Raw genomic sequence first — 17,254 nt, forward strand, 5'->3', positions numbered from 1 at the left:
TTTCAATCCATGCAGTGAGAGTGAGGACTTGGGCATGCCTCTGGAGAATGCAATACCCACTGGGCTGAACCGAGCCCACTCATGAGACGGACCAGGAATTCTCTCCCCTGCCTGCTTTTTGTGGTTTTTAGAAGGGAGCTGCCCACCCTCCTATGAAAATGCTAACAAGGGACCAGCTACATCTTGAGACAGTGGCAAACCACTCTTTGGAGATCTGCCCAAAAACATCAAGGCTAGCTCTTCAGATGGGAGCTAAAAGATGTGATGGGAAGCCCTAAGAGGGGGAGGCACGGAGGACCGAAATTAGTGGCACAGGAGAGGATGGAGCTCAAAATAAAAGACCCTTTCTTTCCCTTAATTCTGCTGCCATGTCACACCAGGTTTTTGAGACCCTCCAAGGTTCTTCTCTGGTCACAGCCAACCATAATAACCGTAAATGTAAAGACTGCTCCACTGCTGTTCAGCACTTTTCAAGATAATTAATGATGTCTTAGATACCTGGAGTGAAACCCTCACCCCACTGCAATGATTTGTGACTGACTGTAAGAAGGTGAAAATTTCACATGGTGAGATTGGGATCTTTTCACTTGGCCACTGCCCCTGACAAGCTGGAATTCTGCCTCTCTTTTTTAAAATATGGCAATACCCTACTTCTCAATATGACAATTTTCTGAAATGTTTTTACATCAAGAAAGACTTTATTAAAGGCTTTTGGAAATGCAGCTATATTAATCTGATTGGCTGTCTTTTAGATCTGCTTCACTTAACTAAGGAATAACCGATTAAAATGTCAAACATCATTTTGTAAGACAATGGAGAGGGTTAAAAATGCAGAGAGAACCAGAAGCACCTTTAAGGTTCCTGGAGTGGCACCAAGTTACACTAACTGCTGCACTCAGTAGCTGAGCTGGTTCCAGTCACAAGCTGCTACTGGAGAGCAATACCGCTCGCTTTATGCATGCTCTAAAATAAAGCGGCTCCTACTTACTACATGCGTAATACTGCCAAAGTAATGCTGGATTTAGAAGGCACCCGTTTTTCTATGCACTTTATGAAGCAGCGTTTTCCCGACGACTTTCCATAGCTTAGCAATTCACTTCTCATTTACGAGAACTTGCAACTGAAAAAGCGCTCTTCAGACGTTCAACACACCTACTAGCACCCCTATAAAACCAGACCGCTTGTCGCTGATTTTAGCGAGGGTGGCTAAAATGGGGATGGAGCGGCTACACCGCGACCTCCTCCGGTCCCCACCGGGAGTCCGGCGGGGCCAAGCACGGCTGGGGGCGCCCGCGGGGCCCGGGCAGCCCGGCGGCGGGGCAGCTCCGCCGGCGCCACCTGCGCCCCGCCGGCAGCGGCAGCAGCGGCAGCCCCCGCGGCCCGCGACGGCTCCGGCTCCCCTCGCACCTGCAAAGCTGGCGACTCCCCAGCCCCCCTTCCCGGCCAGCACAGGGCCCCCGGCGGAGGGGACGGGACGCCGCAAACCCAAAGCCGCCTAGAATGAAAGAGGGGAAAGAGAAGCTCGCTAAACCGAGGGAAGCAGGGGCGGCGGGCCCTTACCTCGGGGGGCGGGCGGGGCGGCGCGGCCCGGGCACAGCTGCAGGGCGAGCGGCAGGAGCAGCAGGGCGGCGCCGCGCTCGCACCCCATGGCGGCCGCGGGCCGGGCCGGGCCGGGCCGGGCAGGGTAGGGCAGGGCGGCGGAGGACGGCGCGCCTCTGCGCTCCGTGCCCCGCCGTTTAACGGGGGTGGCCCCCTGTCCGGGGAGGGACGGCGGCAGGCGGCAGGCCATTGGCCGGGGCTCTCCCGGCGCTGGGGGCGGGCAGGGGCCGCGCCGGGGTAGGGCCGTGCCGTGCCGTGCCGTGCCGTCCCGTCGGGGGCCGCGGAGGGGCATGGCCGAGCCCTGGGATGGACCAGCAGGGAGCGAAGCGTCGGGGCCCGAGCCGGGAAGGACCGGCGTCGGTGGGGGTGTCCGGCCGGGCAGAGCCGGAGATCTTGCCGAGGTCCAGCAAAATCGACACCTGTCGGGATCCCGGCTGGAGCCTGCCCTTTGAGCAGCCCTGGGAACTGAAACGTCTTTAATGGCGTTGAATTCCAAACGGATGGGCATGCCTTGGTGTGCGGACTTGGTCTTGGTAGGAATCTATCTCATCCAGTTTTCATTACTGAAGGGTGCCACCAAAAGGGGTCGTGCAGATTGCAGGCTGGGGCAAACTGGGTTTCTAGAAGACTGTGACTGGCAAAGCAGGGAATGTATCATCTGCTCCTCCGTTTCATTTAGAGAGCTCAGCAGCATTGGGAGAGCTCAAACTGACCCAATTGAGGCTACTGGAAAAGGTTGCTTGTCTTAACAAACCCCCAAACCTGATGACTTAACCAAAGTCACTTTAAAAAAAAAATCCTGGTTTCAACTACAGTTTTCAGCATTGTGTGTGCCCCCAGGAGTCCAAAAACAATTATCCCATTGTTTCTCCTCTACTCCAGACAATTCTAGCTTCAGTGTTGCTGACATTAAGAGAGCACAGGAGAAAGGGACCAAGTGAGCAAGTCCCTTCGGGGCTGCGCAGCGGTGCAACCAGTTTCCGCCATGCCTGCGTGAAAGCAGACATCGGCCAGGCCACCGCCCCCCCTGCCCCGTGCTTTCTGCTGGCAAAGGAAGGGGTCTCCCTCGGGACCCCACAGCAGTAGAAGGGCTGCAAGGCGCTTCTCCCACTCAGGAGCTGACGTTGCGTGGTGGGCTTCCCAACGTGCTGCACTGCCCTCTTTGTCCTGTGCCTCTCTGTGTGCCTCAGCCCTGCAGACGAACTGCTGTCGCGTCAGAAGAAACCCGGGAAGCCATGGCTGGCCCCCTCGCAGCTTGCTACCCAGCACGCAGTTGGAATAGCTAGCTGGAGCTGTCTGACACTATTTACATCACAAAAAGAAGGGCAACAATAGGAGGGAAATTTTATGTTAAGTGAGCGAAGTAGTGTTGATTCATGTTCAGTCACATCAGACTTGGCATATACAGCTAACGAGCACCGCAGAGAACAGCCCTTGGGGGGCTCATTGTGTGCGAGGCAAGGCACAGCACGCTGCAGGGCTGGGGCTGCGGAGAGCTCTGCGAAGGGTCTGCCCGAGGGGCTCCGCCACCACATGGAGCACGGGAGCGGGCTCTTCTCCAACACAGGCATAGTGGGATTTTCAAATACCTTCAGCTGGCCTATATTCACATGCCCTTTAGTTGCCCTCCCTGCATGATATATACCCTATAACACACCCTACTTCTTAGCTTATTTGTGTAAGAGTGCTGACCCGCTCCTTTAGTTGCTCATTTCTTCCTCTGCCCATTGCCAGGCTGGAGGGTGCTTCCCCATATCCAGTGTGTACCAGCACAGTGTTATTCCTCCGCCCTACCCTGCTGCTCTTCCACATATGTCTCCACACAACGCCTTGGCTTCACTCCCACCATCCTTGCCCCTGCGGTGGTAGTGACAGGATGCCGTGGTGGTGTCAGCGGGCTGGCAGAGAGCTGCACAGTGGAGTGAGAAGAACAGAGCAGCAGGTGCAGAGCGCTATGGAGGAGAGAGAAAGAGGGAGGCTGAAAGGGGGTAGAGCAGGAGGCAAGGACACGGAACAAAAAAAGGAAGAAGGAAGGACTTACGGTGCCACAAGCTCCCTAGAAGTAAGTCTCAGTCCAGAACTCGTCCCCAACCTAAAGGAGAGAGACAGCACAGATGCTGCAGAGGCTAACATGTGGACCTAGAGCAGCACTGATGTTGCTCTACTATCTATTAAGAAGTCCTTCATCACCAAAGAGCATTCTTTGAAAACATAGGCTTAAATACCTGACACAAAAACATCATGAAGGTCTGCAGAATCATCACAGTTCCGTATTAAAGTATTCAGTGACTAAAGCAGACACAAAAAAAATGGGATAAAAGAATAGTAAAATTTTGCTTTCACTTATCTAAGGGAACACCATCAGTTATTTGCGACCATTTGTTATGTAATTTATTTTAGTTTATCAAAACATACAAAATGTTTTCTTGAAAAAATCCCTTCTCTGTCAAAAATATTTATTAAATAATTTTGAAGTATCATTTTTCACTTCTAATTTAGCTACAGAGGAGTCTCTTGCACTGATGCTAATCAATGCTATGGGAGGAGGATCTTGTTTGTAGCATTATATACTTGTTAGATTTGTGAGGGCCATATTCTGTTCTTGCTCTACATCTGCTTATTCTCGTGCTTATTCACCCAGAATGCACATGGAAGCAATATTTGGCAAACAGAGCATGCTGCACAATGCAATGTAACAGAAGGGAACCAGTTCACAATGTATATAAACAGAAGCTTAAGTCCACGTTTAGATGAATTTAGCCAGTGCACATAAAGGTCACGGCAATTTTTCCAGTTTTCATTTCTGTGCTCAGTTTTATTATTGGAGTATGTTACAGACTGAAGGGGATTTTGTGCTCAAGCACAACCTTCTTTAAGGGATTTTCACAAAGTATAATGTTTATGTGCTGTCTGGAAGGGACTATTTGACCTAATTGTCATTTTCAATAAAAACAATGGAATATTAGCTATTGCCTTTTCACTCTTGTGTATTGTCTGAAGTACAAACTCCAGCTTAACTTACTGGTGGTTAATATCTTGGATAAGAATCAAAAAGTGATTATTGGATATTGTGTTTTCAAGAAACTTTCATAAAGCCAGTAACATTTTGTAAGGAAGTTTCTTACAGAAATATACGACTGTAATTTTTTATATAGGATCTGCAGGTAAACCTCAATCATTAAAATATTTGTTCTGCTTACTTTACATGAATCAATAAAATTCTAAGGATACAGAATACAGAGAAGCTGCCAACATTATAGATTTTGCTTTACAGAAGTGTCCATGACTTGTTTGAATTCCAAGTAGAAAGGAATCCCTACTGCTTAATTCAGCTTTAATATTTTGCTCCTAATATGCATCGGGAGACTCACTGTTTTTATGGAATTATATGGATGATTAAAAATCAGGATTCATGGGCAATTAAGATATAGAAATCTTAATGCAAGTGAAATATCAGCTCTAAACCACATCCTTCCATATTTATGTCGACACTTCTGGGTTTGATCCTGCCACATTTTCATAAAAATTTTGTAGAACATAAGGTTTCAAACACAGGTTTTAGAAGAATTTTGCTTTTTCAAAAACAGAAACTGAAGCCCCACTTTTTCAAGCCAAGGCATATACCCATTCTCATTGCACCTATTTATTTCTCATTTACACTAATAGGAATTCCACTCAGGCAACCAAGAGGAAAAAGTTCCTGAAGAGCTTTTGGATGGGGGAGGGAAGATGCAGTTTTGCCTTTTTTTCCATCTTTGCTCTGGACTCCACAACAGCACAGAGATGAATTGGGCCCTAAGGCAATGCAGAGAACGTTTACTCTCCTGTTTACCTCCTAAGCCTTCTTGCAGCCTCCCTTAAGAGAAGCCTTAAGCTGGCTCATCCTCCTTACAGGAACATGTTTGGGATCACAGCTGTTAGGGGCCACCCTTGCCTCCCGAGCTTGCACATCTCAGTGAGGGGATCACGCGGTGAACAGGCCAAAGCAAAGTCCCTGGACAGACTGGCTAGGAGTTAGCTGGTCCCTGTAGGGAGGAAAAGGGAAGAAAGGTGTACTTAAAAATATGTACCGTAAGTACCTCTTTACAGGGAGAAAGGTAATGTAGCCATTAAAAAAAAAAAAGACCACCAAAAAGTATTTTTCGCTACTGTTAACGTTGCCAACGGTATGTTTTTCTGAGGAAAAAAGTGGATATGTGTTTCTTCTCCCATGTTCTTCATGAACTGGAGCAGAATGATCTCAGATATGTGTTGTAGATTTTTATCATGACACTTTCTGCCACAAATTTCATGCAGATCTGAAACCATGGGTCTGGGCGGGGAAAGGACACATGGAGGACCTCTCGTTATGCATAGAAGACCTGAATAAGGGTGGTCGGTGCAGGGGGGTTTTAAGTCAGTGTGTGGTATTTTTTCCTTGTGTGGGAAGGATGGAAACATTTTACTTGACTTAGTATTTAGATGTGCTGTGGAATGTCTGCACGAACGCTGAAATGATACAGCTGACAACTTGATGCCTTTAAAGGTCCACAGTAAAAAACCACTGGGTTATCATTATAACCTGGTCAAAACTGGTACCGTATGATCAGAGTTCCTTATTTTTAAAGCCAAATCGCTGACGACTGCTCTTCACATTTGATCAAAAGCCAAATTTTTTGCTCCTGTGGAAAGTCACAACTTCGTGTGTAATAGCAGAGCCAGAGAGCTGGGGTTCAGCAATGCGGTAGCCTGAGCCGCCCTCTCACGAGTAAAACGACGGCGCCTCAGGGCGGGCGCCGTTTCCTCACACGGCGACGCCTTCGAGCCGCCGACGCCCCTTCCCCTCAGCGACGCCTCCAGCGGCCTCGCCCCCGGGCAGCCTCGGCAGCAGGCGGCGGTGATCAGGAGGAGACCGGGACACGATCCCACGGGGCCCACACCTCCTCCCGGCCACGCGGGTCCGGCGGAGGGCGGCGGCCCCTCAGGCGCGCACGCCCTCCGCCGCCTTCTCCCTCCCCGAGGCGCGGCCGGGGGCGCTCGGGCGCCGCCATGCGAGGGCAGCAGCGCCGCGCTTCCCGGGCCCGCGCGGACGGCGGACAAGATGGCGGCTCCCATGGAGCTGAGCTGCTGGGGAGGCGATTGGGGGCTGCCGTCCCTGCACCCGGAGTCTCTAACCGTCATGGTAACGGCCGGCGGCCGCCACCCGCCCCGGGAGGAAGGAAGGGAGGGAAAGAGGGAGGGACAGTGCCCCACGGCTTTCCTGCTGCCTGCACGGCTGTCCGCGGGGTTCTTCCCCCGGGAGAGGCGGCGCCGCCGCCGAGGGGCGCGCACGCCCTCGTCGCCCTGAGGCCGGGCCTGTGCCGGGCGAGGGGCCCGCCGCTGCCGCCGTGCTCGGCCGGGGGTGGGAGGCGACGGCGGTTGGGCCCGCGGCGGGGCCTGGCAGGGCGGCGCGGCCCCCGGCTCTTTCCCCACAAGGAGCCGCCTCGCCGCGGGCCGTTGCGTCCCTCGCCCGCGGAGCCGCGGGCAGGGCTGCTGCCCTTTGTGAGGGCGTCCTCCCTTCCCGGGGGCTGCCTGGCCTCGGCCTTAACGGGTGGCGTTTCCTACAAACGCTTTAGAAATGCGGCGCATTTGCTTTTAGTCGGTCTTCAGTGCCCGAAGCTGTTTAAAGCAACTTTTAAAGTGCTAGCTTACAGTTTTCTTAGACATACTGACTGGATCTTTTTCCCCACAATCTCTATTGTAGGCTTATGCTAAATTTTCTGGTGCTCCCCTGACAGTGAATACTATAAATAACTCTTGGAGAGCTCCGAAAGGTACCTTCTTTGCGTTTTTTATTCTTTTAATCATAGCCACACTATAAATGCAGGTTCCAATTTCTGCGTTGTTTCTGAGTTTGCTTTGGTTTTGTGTTCATGAGTGTAACCTGCGCCAGTGAAAGCTACCTGCCTTCATGATACATCGATAAATGACTTTACACGATTAAGTGTGACGAATTTGTGGGAATAAAATAATGGAAGACATAATAAAGTGCCTCAAAGGACACTTTATTAAAATGTGTATGGGTGAAGCAGCGGACAGTCAGCAAAGCAGTGGTGCCAAGTACCTACCTGTTTCTGCCAGGCAGTCTAAACTGATGGTAAAAAAGCAAAGTGAAAGCAAATTTTTAAGCTCTTTGTACTTTGCATATTTATAATGATAGTAACTAGACTTGTGTATGGAAATAGCGTTCTTTAATTGTACATAATTTAATGGGCTGGTACAGTTGGAAGTGGAATGTGAGCCTTAAAGGGTATAACTTGCACCAGCTGGGATGTTTAGTACTGTGCTGCGTTAGAGAGGTTGACTCAGAAAAGGTGACTAACAATCTAGTTGCCAGAGAAGTTGAAGCTAAGGTAGCAGAGAGGACTTCTTCGTGTTGGATATTTCTACTCATTGCTTGTCTGTTTGCTTAGCATTTAAGTTACTGTCTTGGTGTATTCCAGAGATGTAAAATCACTGCAGGGTTAAAGTACTCTGTCGTTTACACTTACCACGTCATCAGTTTAGGCATTACTGTATCTGCGCAGAAGTTGCACCTTTGAGTCTTGCTTTTCAGTGTATTGTTTTCTGTTTGCAGAAAATACCAAGAACTAGTTGGATATACTTGACAAAAGTTCAGTGGCTTTCTTCATAGCCAAAATACCTAAAATCTGGAAAAAAAAAAAATCCAAATAGTAAATGTTTCTGATAATTGATACTGTAATAGTATGCAGCAGCACAGTCATGTTAGGCTTATTGTGGCAGTTATGTTGTGAACATGCTCTGAGATAGCCCCTGTTACAGAGATTTTACACTCTACAGTCTTTGAGCCTGCAATCTGATGAGTAAAGGCTGACCAGTAAGCTTCTGGCAGAAGGGAATTATTTGATTCTGGAATAGTCCATGGTTATACAGTGGTAGCTTGGGCAGTAGGCTGTAGCAAGGCTAGAGATAACAGGTGGTTAAAATGGATTTGGAGGGGAAGGGCAGGGAAGAATTGGAGGAGAAGGAAGGAGAGACCCAGAGGTGAAAGATTTGAGAGGGCAGTTGGACTGAGTTGGAATTCTTGTCTTAAGTTGAACATCTGAAATCCAGACAAGTAGCCTGGTTCTCAAATTATCATAGATCTAGCAGAAGACATTGGCTTTAGTCTGATTTGATGTGGGCCCCTTTTTATGTATCGTTACTAGTGAAGGCCAAAATACACTAAATATATTTGTGACCTTGGTGGAACTCCCCTGCTATGTAAAGCTTAGTTTATGCATACATGTTAGGAAGATCAGAGCATGCTATGGAGAAAAGGAAAATAGATGAAGTGACTGATTGCTTTCTAGTTATGTTAGAACTCATCCATATAAATTGTTGAGGGTATTATTTATGCCTTTTAGGAGATGTACCAGTCCTGATATCAGAAGACATTGTTATTTCTCAGCCAGCAAAAATACTAAACTTCTTAAGAAAGCAGGTAGGTCTCTTTCAAAAAATTTGTCTTCTCTGCCTTGTAGTGGCTCTACGTTGTCCCCCGTATACATTGATACAGGCTTCCAAAAACCTGGAACTCAGTTCAGACCCAGTGCTTTCCTGTTTTTCATACATGCGTGAGAATTGCAAAATGGTGGATAACAGATCGCTGTTTGAAAGTTTGATTGTTAGCCATGTAACAGATTTAAAAATAGGCCCAATAAAACTGTTTATTGAAAAGGACAACAAACTGGCCTTAACTGAACAGTTTCTCACTGAGCACCCTGCTCTTAATTATAACACTTTTAATGTCATTATGGCTTTGCAGACCTAGGATATCACAGTCTGGGAAGTGTGGTTTTAAGTGCTTAAATAGGTAATTGTCTCCCAGTGCTCTTTTTTGAAGGATAATACTTACAGCATTGTTTTTAATCTACATAGTTTTTCTATAGCTTGTGGCATAAAAATGTCTGCAAGCATTTCTTGGTGCATATCATGTTATTGCATAGTAAACTCTTGCTTGCCTTTTGCAGATCTCTTAATGTTCTATTCACAAAGAATAAAGCTGTAAGATTTGTTCTTTTCACAAAGTATAAAGATGTCTAATAAAGTGTGGCATCATCTTTTTATTTCTTAAGATGGTCTTCCAGCGCACTATTCTGCTTTTACATTAGAAAGTCAGTTCCTGCCTAGTCAAGAAGATTATCTGATGAATGCCGTGTTAGTGAAACTTCAGATCTTTGGGGAGAGAAAAACAGAATCTGAAAACTGCGCATTTGAGATGGGATTTTAGACAGTTGTTTTAAAATTCAGAAGTTTCATAGCCATTTGAATACCAAAAATTCCTTAATGCTGGGGAAAAAACCCTCTTTGAGTTAAAGTATAAAAATAATATGCTTGCTTTTCAGATATCTAAAAGTAAGGGTCAGCACTGATGCTTTGTTTCTAAATTAATGAAGCGAATCTCCTCTCCCCTCCAAAAAACCTGTCAACCCTTTTAATGTACCTTAAAAGGATCCAGTGTAAGATTTAAAAGCTCAGTCAGCTGTAACTGCATTAATTTAGCTGTGCATTTGGTCCCTTGTATTGTTAGCATCCAATTTCTAAACTTTTAGAACAGTAATTAAAAGCAAAAGATGGGCTTGCCTTTTTTTATGCTTACATCAGCTGAAGTGCCAGATGCTTCTTCAAAAATAAAGATAGGGACTTGCCAAATGTTTGCTACAGCCCTAAGTACTGAAAAATTGCCTCTGTATTGCTGGACAGTTGCTTGGAAAGCAATGGGAAGGAGACACAAGAATTATTTTGGGAATAGGAGGGCCCAGAAATCTCAAAGTGGGAAAGTGGCAAAGGGAGATACAAGGACATTTGACATAGATGGCCTGAAGAAGTAAAGAAATTCTAGTGAGCGCGTGCTTTCTGTCCTGCAAAATGTTGTTATATTTACTAACTTGATAGCTGTTAGGTTTGAAGCAACTTCAGGTTGCATTGATTATCTTTTTGAAGAGTTCTCTGTAGTGCTATTTGTAGTATGTATTTTTTTTTTAATTTGTAGAAATATAATGCCGATTATGAATTGTCTGCAAAACAAGGAGCTGATACACTGGCGTATATTGCACTACTTGAAGAGAAACTGCTTCCTGCTCTGGTAAGTATTGGGAAGTATTTTATAATGGTCAGAATTTTTGGAGTTGAATGCTACAAGAGGTGCTCAACGTGAGAGACATTAAAGTCTCTCAGCCATAGTCCTGGCTGGAATGTATTTGCTTTGGTAGTCCAATTTTGGAAATACTGCGTAGCAACTTTTGAAAAGGAAAGAAGTGTGTGTTTGTGGGGTGTGAAGTAATAATAATGAATTTATGAAAGACATTTTAAAAGGACACCTACGAATGTTTTTTCTTTTAGACACTTTTTGGGGAACAGTACCCTGAAAACAGGTTATTCTGGCCATTTTTTGTTTCATTTGATTCTTTTGAAAAAGCTTTGAGTAAAATGTGTATGTCTAATGTGGGGTGCACAGCCGTGAAAGCCTTTTGAACTGTTCAGTTAGAACTTTTGAGAAATTAAAATATCCATCAGTAGTTTCATTTTTCATTTCTAAATAACACATGGCCACAAACGTTCACCAATTTAGTGTAAGTACATTAGAGCTATAAAAACCCCTGAACATTGGTTCTCTTGAATGACTTTGGCTTTGGTTTGTACAGGAAGAAATATTCTGACCAAATGAGATAATAGGCTAGCCTCTTCAGCTGACCCACTGGGTTTCGAACTTACAATTTCATAATATCTTTTATTTTAAGATTTATATGAACTTTCAAAAAAAATTCTAAAAAGTGCAAACCTGATCCTGTATGTCTGCAGTGGTTTTTGTAATGTATTTTCTATGCACAGTGTGTGTGTATTAGTGTGTTTATATATATACATATACATATACATAAACATGAGTGTGTATGTAATTTCATGCATGTGTATGTAGGCCTGTGTAATATCTTTGTTGTTTTTCTTTAGGTGGAAGGTGGCTGTTGCCTTAATTATATACTCCTACACTCAAAGGATTGGTATAATCCTTTGTGGAGCCTGATTGCCTTAAATTACAATAATTCCTGGTGCTTCAGCTTCTCTGACAGAGATGTTGCACATCAAACTTTTAAGAGATGTCTACTATGGTTAACTCAACTTCCAGTCATATTCTTCCTTATGTTGATACAGCTGCACACTTTCTGGGTTGAGGCTGAAAATTACTGCAGTGTGACAAAGCCATGGTTTGCCTCAAGGATTCCCTTCCCACTGAGTTTGTATCTGCCTGGAAAGATGTCCAGGGAAGCGCTGAACAGGATCTTGCTGACCAGGGGAGGACCTCCACTCTGCAGTCTCACTGAAGTGGAAGCACAGGTATGTGTTGTGTAGTAAAGAATTTGTAAGTTGGTGCTGTCAAAGACAAGAACTGAAATAGTCTAGCACACTGTCAAATTATGAACAATGCTGTGCATACTAGCCTTGCTACACCTAGGGCTCTTAGACAGTCTTGTGTCTCATCAGATATACAGGGATGCCAAGGAGTGCCTAAATCTCCTGTCGAAGAGATTGGGAACATCTCAGTTTTTCTTTGGAGATACGTGAGTGTGGTTTTTTTTTTTTTTTTAATGTGCAATAAAACAGGCACCACATGACTCTCTGAACACTTAAACTTTTTTTTTTTAACCTGCCAGAATGTTAAAAGTGCTGCACAGTAGTTTTATGTCTCACACTCTGCTTTTCAGATAAATCTGAATGAGCAAACAGGGCACAAACGAGATCTTTGGACTAAGGCAATGCGGTGTCTCCCTTATCCTGCATTTTTCCACAGAGGGCAGATGCTGCCCACAGCTGCTAAGAAAATGTGGGGTGCTTGATCAGTTAGTGTAGCACTAGGGAATGCTTTTTTAGCCACTGAATGTCCTGTGCTTGTATGTAGAAGAAATACTTTAAGCCTGAAGTGTTACCATTGCCTTCATGGGAAGAGGGTGTAGGTCCGGGAACACTCCTCCTCCTGTGGTATGTGCACAGAGCAGGAAGCAGATACTGCCAACAACATAGTGCCAACAGGTCCAAAAAAGGATGATCTGTTCCTTTAGTCACTGAAGTCGGACCACTTCATGAGAGAGGATCATGGTCCCCTGGCATGCAGCTTGGCTTTTGTGCCAGAAGTGTGTTTTAGAGGGGCTTGTTTATCAGTGTATGTGACAGCGTGACTGGATTTTAATGCTGAAGTTACTGTTTCAGCTTGCTAGCATGCCTCTAGTTCAGAGGTGCTGAAATCAGTCGATAGTCTGTACAAAGCATTTACCAGGTTGATATGAAAAGGTGGAATGCCAGAAGAGTTGTGTTCTGTCCTGAGTTGTGTTTGACATACACAGAAAACAGTTATGTTATTAAGGTCTTAATGTCTTACCTCAGTCACTTTGCTGTTTTGTTTTGTTTTGTTTTGTCACTCTTTTCAGGCCTACTACCTTGGATGCCTTTGTGTTTGGTTTCCTTGCACCAATTTATAAAGTGTGTTTCCCTAGAGTACAATTACAAGAGCATTTGAAACAGCTTCCCAATCTGTGTCGATTCTGTGATGATATTTTAACTTGCTACTTCAGGTTAACTGTCTCAGGTAAGCTGTGTTTCTCTTCCCCTTTCTGTCGTGTATAGTCTTGTTTGGATTAGGATTCTAGGTTTCCATCTGTGAACCAAGGCAGAATTAGATTTTATGTAGTTTATGCTGGAGCTTCTGTGGGGAAATGAGGTAGAGAAACTTGGGAAGTTGTGCAGAAAGGGTTGAAAATTAAAAGCAAGGGTTAATACTCAGTTTTAAACTCTGTCAAGCATTAGCAAAATGCACCTGTATCTATGCTATCGCTCATGCTTAGTGGTTCTGTTTTTCTCACATGGAATGGCGTTTCCACTTAAATTCTTCTTAGGACAAAAATACTGCATGAACTTTCTCTCCAATGTGGGTTTATTTTTTAAGGATTTAAAAACTTTTGTAAATACCTTTTCACCCTTCATCTCTCTATCTTCACTCTCCAGGCCATTCTCCGGCTGGACAGGATACAGCAGATGCTAATCTGCAGAAACTCACACAGCTTGTAAATAAGGAATCCAACTTGATTGAAAAGGTTACTTTTGCTTCAGTCTCTAATTTTCCTGCTTCATTGTGGTTACTTGTTCACAGATATTCTTGCATGGCAACTGCAACTGTACAATGGACATTTTATTAATTGCTTCTTTTTTAGTGAGTTACTTTGTGTAGAGAGGCAGGAAGAATACTCTGTCATTTGAAAGGAGTAATTAATGAAGCCTTGCACTTAAAAAGTATTTTTATTACAGTCAAAAGAGTCTTGCAAGTGTTGCAAGTGCACATACCAACAAAAGAAGGGTGTCTTTCTGCAAGTGTACATTCCAGCAAAGGAGGAGGCAAATGTATTGATCGAAACTCAGAAATGGTCCTGCGAGTTATGACCAATCGCCAGCTCTTCTTGCTCCCACCTGAATGCTGTAGTTACTAACGTACAGTCACTTTCTCCTGCTTGTTCTATGTCTAGCTTTTATTTCTTTCTATTCTTTGTTTCCAAGGCTGTCACTCAGCACCTCTCAAAAGCTATATTACTTATGTGAAAAATACTTGTGAAGAATGTCTTCTGATGCAGACAGAACATTTTAACTAGAAAGGTAGAAGACACTTCTTCCTGAAAAAGATCAGTGTATGAAATAGATCATTAATTATGATCAACTTCTGTAGCATTAGGTATTGACTGTATCTCCTCTTTATGGCATTGGAGCATGGCTGTGGAAGTTTCAAAGAATGGTTTACAAAGACATTTGTCAGGCATGATTTAGGTAAAGCTGATCCTACCTTGAGGAAATGGGATGGACTAGACAGCCTCTGGAGATCTCCCCTGTGCTGTCTTCTGTGATTCTGTAGTAACTAGACTGTTTTTGATACCACATTACGCGCAGGGCATTAGATTGATTTCCTATGAAAATGTAAAATCTTTTATATTCAGAGATTAATTTTAACCTATCTTTGAAAAGGCCTTATCAAAAGTTCTTTATTAAATACTTTTTGAAAGCTGTAATTAGTCTAAATTCACCCAGCACCTCCAGAATATTTCTACTTTGAAAAATATTTGTTCTTGCAAGGTGCTGAACATGCAAAAGCATCCATTGATGTTAGCAGTTTGACTTTTCATCTGCTTTCTAGCAGTGTTTGGCTATTGTACAAAATTGAAACTTTGACCTCTTAGAAGAAGGTAGCAATGTTGCTTCCTTCAGTAATCTTGACAAAATTATTTGAGCAGAAGCACACCTATTTGCCCTGGGTTTGATGGACCATATGCTAATGGAATGAATGGCTGCTCTAACACAAGCAGATATTTGGGAGTGGAAAGAAACCAAGGCATCAGTTTTGGCTGGGCCTGCAATAACAGGATAAAAAAATACCCCAAACCAGCATTAATGATGCTAGCCCTGACAAACACACTAATCGTATAATCTGTATTCTACTGTTTGCCAGATCCGGCTTTCATTATTTCTCTGCAGATGGATGACAACCTTCGTAAGAGTCCTCAGCATCCCCCTCGAAAGCTAACAACGCTCAAGCTTGCTGCAGGTGGAGAACAAAGCAGTCCATTGAATCGTTTGTCACCTTGACAGCTTTTGTTGCCCATACACGTGTTTGCCTTCAACTCTTCTAGGCGTCAGTAAATTTTTCCACATGAATGTTGTTTTGCAAGGGAAGAATCTGCTAATGGGTACAAGTAGGGAAGAAATACAGCTTTACAATCTCCTATCTACCTGTTCTTTTAAGAAATTGTATAGTTCAGGCTGACCACACGCTAAGCTGAGGCTAAAATAAACAAGAGGCTTATTCCTGCAGATGTTAAAGTGATTTTGTACAGCATATTTTTGCCTTTAGCCTAGCAGAAATGTTGACCAAAAGTTAAAATTCCATTTATGGAATGTTCACCGTTACTTTATTGTGTGGGTTTTGATTTTACTGTAATCATGTTACTATATGTGAGTGGATATACTCTTTGTCTGAAAGTTACGAAGCCCAGTTGCAAAAATGGTGAAAAGACTGGGAAAAAAATGAAATGCTGCCCTTCATGGCAGCTGAGAAATGAAAAGCAATGAGAGGAAATTTAAGTATTTTGTTTTACTTTCACAAACACTCTTGGGTCTTGTGTTTTAAGGTTGGTTGTATTTTTGAAAGCTTGTCATGTTATACTTTGAGGCAGATTGTTGAAAAGTGTGTGCGCTGTGGGGATTACGATCATGTACAATACTAACATTTCACAGGTACCTGGTATTAGTCCTGTGTGAAACAGGCTTAACCTGTGCACAGGGTAATACCATATGCTGCAAAACTATTAAGTCAAAATCACAGAGGACTGGTAGTGAGATGGAGAGGTTTGATTAGTTCCTGTCAGGACAAGAGACTGGCAAACATCCTGTGGCTCTGGATTGAAAGGAACTGGTTAGGGCTTTGTAAGAAAGCTCATGTAGGCTTTTAAACTTGTCACAGATGCCTCTTAATTAGTTTTGTCTTTTTTATAAGCACTACAGTTCATTTAAAAACTAAAATAAAAAACTTCCAAATCTTTGTTGTTTGACAGTCTAGTTCGGGGTTCTTTTATCTCTGCAAGCTGTAATGCATTGCAGCGCCTATTTCTTCTGTTTTAATTAAGGGACTTGCGTCTTACTACGTTTCCTCTTAGCAGCAGCCTTGCTGGTTCTAGAGACCCAAGCAATTCTGTTACAAGAGAGATGCTGTAATTCTCTGCTGGCAATGTACTGGCAGATGCCTCATGAGTGGGTGTAAAGGGAATTAGTCAAGGAGATTGGCCAAAATGGCAGCACTTGGGATACAGAATTCCGACAGCTGTAGGTATGGGATGACTGTTCTGGTTTTTTGGTTTTTTTTTTTTCCTTTTTCTGGCCAGATTGGAATAGTCTTTCAGCTTCCCTTCAGCTGATAGTCATGTTTGAGATACACAGATAAATTATTTCCTATTTATACAGACAAGACTGTAGATTGTGTACATACTGTACTTTCAGACTCGATATGTAAGGAATGTAATATCTTTAACATTTCTTAATTATAATTGAAATGTTGGGTTCCTAATGAGCACTTTAAAATAATGTTTAAACTTCATGCTTTTACTAGAGTATTTGTTTCAGTGATTTGAAATCAAGCTAGCTCATACTCATGACAATTGTATAAACCGACAGTCCACTACATGTAAAAGTAAGTCAAATGTTTAAAACTTTTACTGCCTGTATCTTGACAAGGTTAAAATGAGATCAAGTCACATGGCTTTTCAAAGTCTTCAATTTATAAACATGGCTATGGAGATTATGCCTTAGTCTGTTGCTTTCGTGAATATGTACACTCAGTCTTTAAAATCTCTTTGTAAAAAGGTCATTGTTCCGAGATTAAAATTTTGGATTTCTAGTGGCGTTTTCGTAGTGTTTTTTATGGAAATTATGTCAGTTTTTTTGAACATTTTTCTTTTTCCTTGTGAAAAGGTTTATCTTGTCTGTAAAAAAAGAAAGAAGAAAACCTGTTGACTGCCAGAACAAGAAATTGGAACAATTTAGTGTATCCGTGAGGTCAGATTTTAAATTTTAATCACAAATCACTTCAGTACCAATCCTTTCTTTCAAC

The 17,254-nt window shown here is 43.8% G+C and overlaps 3 protein-coding genes across 7 annotated transcripts in view; 2 read left to right on the forward strand and 1 right to left on the reverse strand.

Annotated features, from left to right (window-relative positions):
* THBS4 (thrombospondin 4) overlaps positions 1-1,697 on the reverse strand; it is a 40,204-nt gene extending 38,507 nt beyond the window's left edge. The window contains exon 1 of the mRNA XM_075526467.1: positions 1,561-1,697. Coding sequence (XP_075382582.1) covers positions 1,561-1,648 — 88 coding nt within the window. The 5' untranslated portion in view covers positions 1,649-1,697. The remainder of the gene's footprint in view (positions 1-1,560) is intronic.
* Positions 1-1,996, forward strand: part of SLC30A5 (solute carrier family 30 member 5) — a 174,109-nt gene extending 172,113 nt beyond the window's left edge. The window contains exon 17 of the transcript XR_012778941.1: positions 1,982-1,996. The gene's annotated coding sequence lies outside the window, so the exon portion shown is untranslated. The remainder of the gene's footprint in view (positions 1-1,981) is intronic.
* A 4,521-nt stretch (positions 1,997-6,517) lies between these two features.
* MTX3 (metaxin 3) lies at positions 6,518-17,041 on the forward strand. Of its 5 annotated transcripts, none has more exons than XM_075527137.1 (9): positions 6,554-6,760; positions 7,322-7,391; positions 8,985-9,061; positions 10,613-10,705; positions 11,770-11,952; positions 12,100-12,176; positions 13,041-13,198; positions 13,615-13,703; positions 15,127-17,041. In XM_075527137.1, the coding sequence occupies exons 1-9, from the start codon at positions 6,680-6,682 to the stop codon at positions 15,235-15,237; spliced, it is 939 nt and encodes a 312-aa protein (XP_075383252.1). In that variant the 5' UTR covers positions 6,554-6,679; the 3' UTR covers positions 15,238-17,041. The 5 variants fall into 5 exon arrangements, with proteins under 5 accessions (XP_075383254.1, XP_075383252.1, XP_075383255.1 ...); XM_075527140.1 differs by having other exon boundaries at positions 6,555-6,760; positions 15,101-17,041; XM_075527139.1 differs by lacking the exon at positions 7,322-7,391 and having other exon boundaries at positions 6,518-6,760.
* The last annotated feature ends 213 nt before the right edge of the window (positions 17,042-17,254 follow it).

Source organism: Mycteria americana, chromosome Z, assembly GCF_035582795.1.
Source record: "Mycteria americana isolate JAX WOST 10 ecotype Jacksonville Zoo and Gardens chromosome Z, USCA_MyAme_1.0, whole genome shotgun sequence".
Classification (NCBI taxonomy): Eukaryota; Metazoa; Chordata; class Aves; order Ciconiiformes; family Ciconiidae; genus Mycteria; species Mycteria americana.

Coding starts and splice junctions, on each gene's coding strand:
- MTX3 (XM_075527137.1), top strand. CDS start 6,680: ATGGCGGCTCCCATGGAGCTGAGCTGCTGGGGAGGCGATTGGGGGCTG. Junction 6,761..7,321: donor CGGAGTCTCTAACCGTCATG/GTAACGGCCGGC, acceptor TCTCTATTGTAG/GCTTATGCTAAATTTTCTGG. Junction 9,062..10,612: donor TAAACTTCTTAAGAAAGCAG/GTAGGTCTCTTT, acceptor TTTAATTTGTAG/AAATATAATGCCGATTATGA.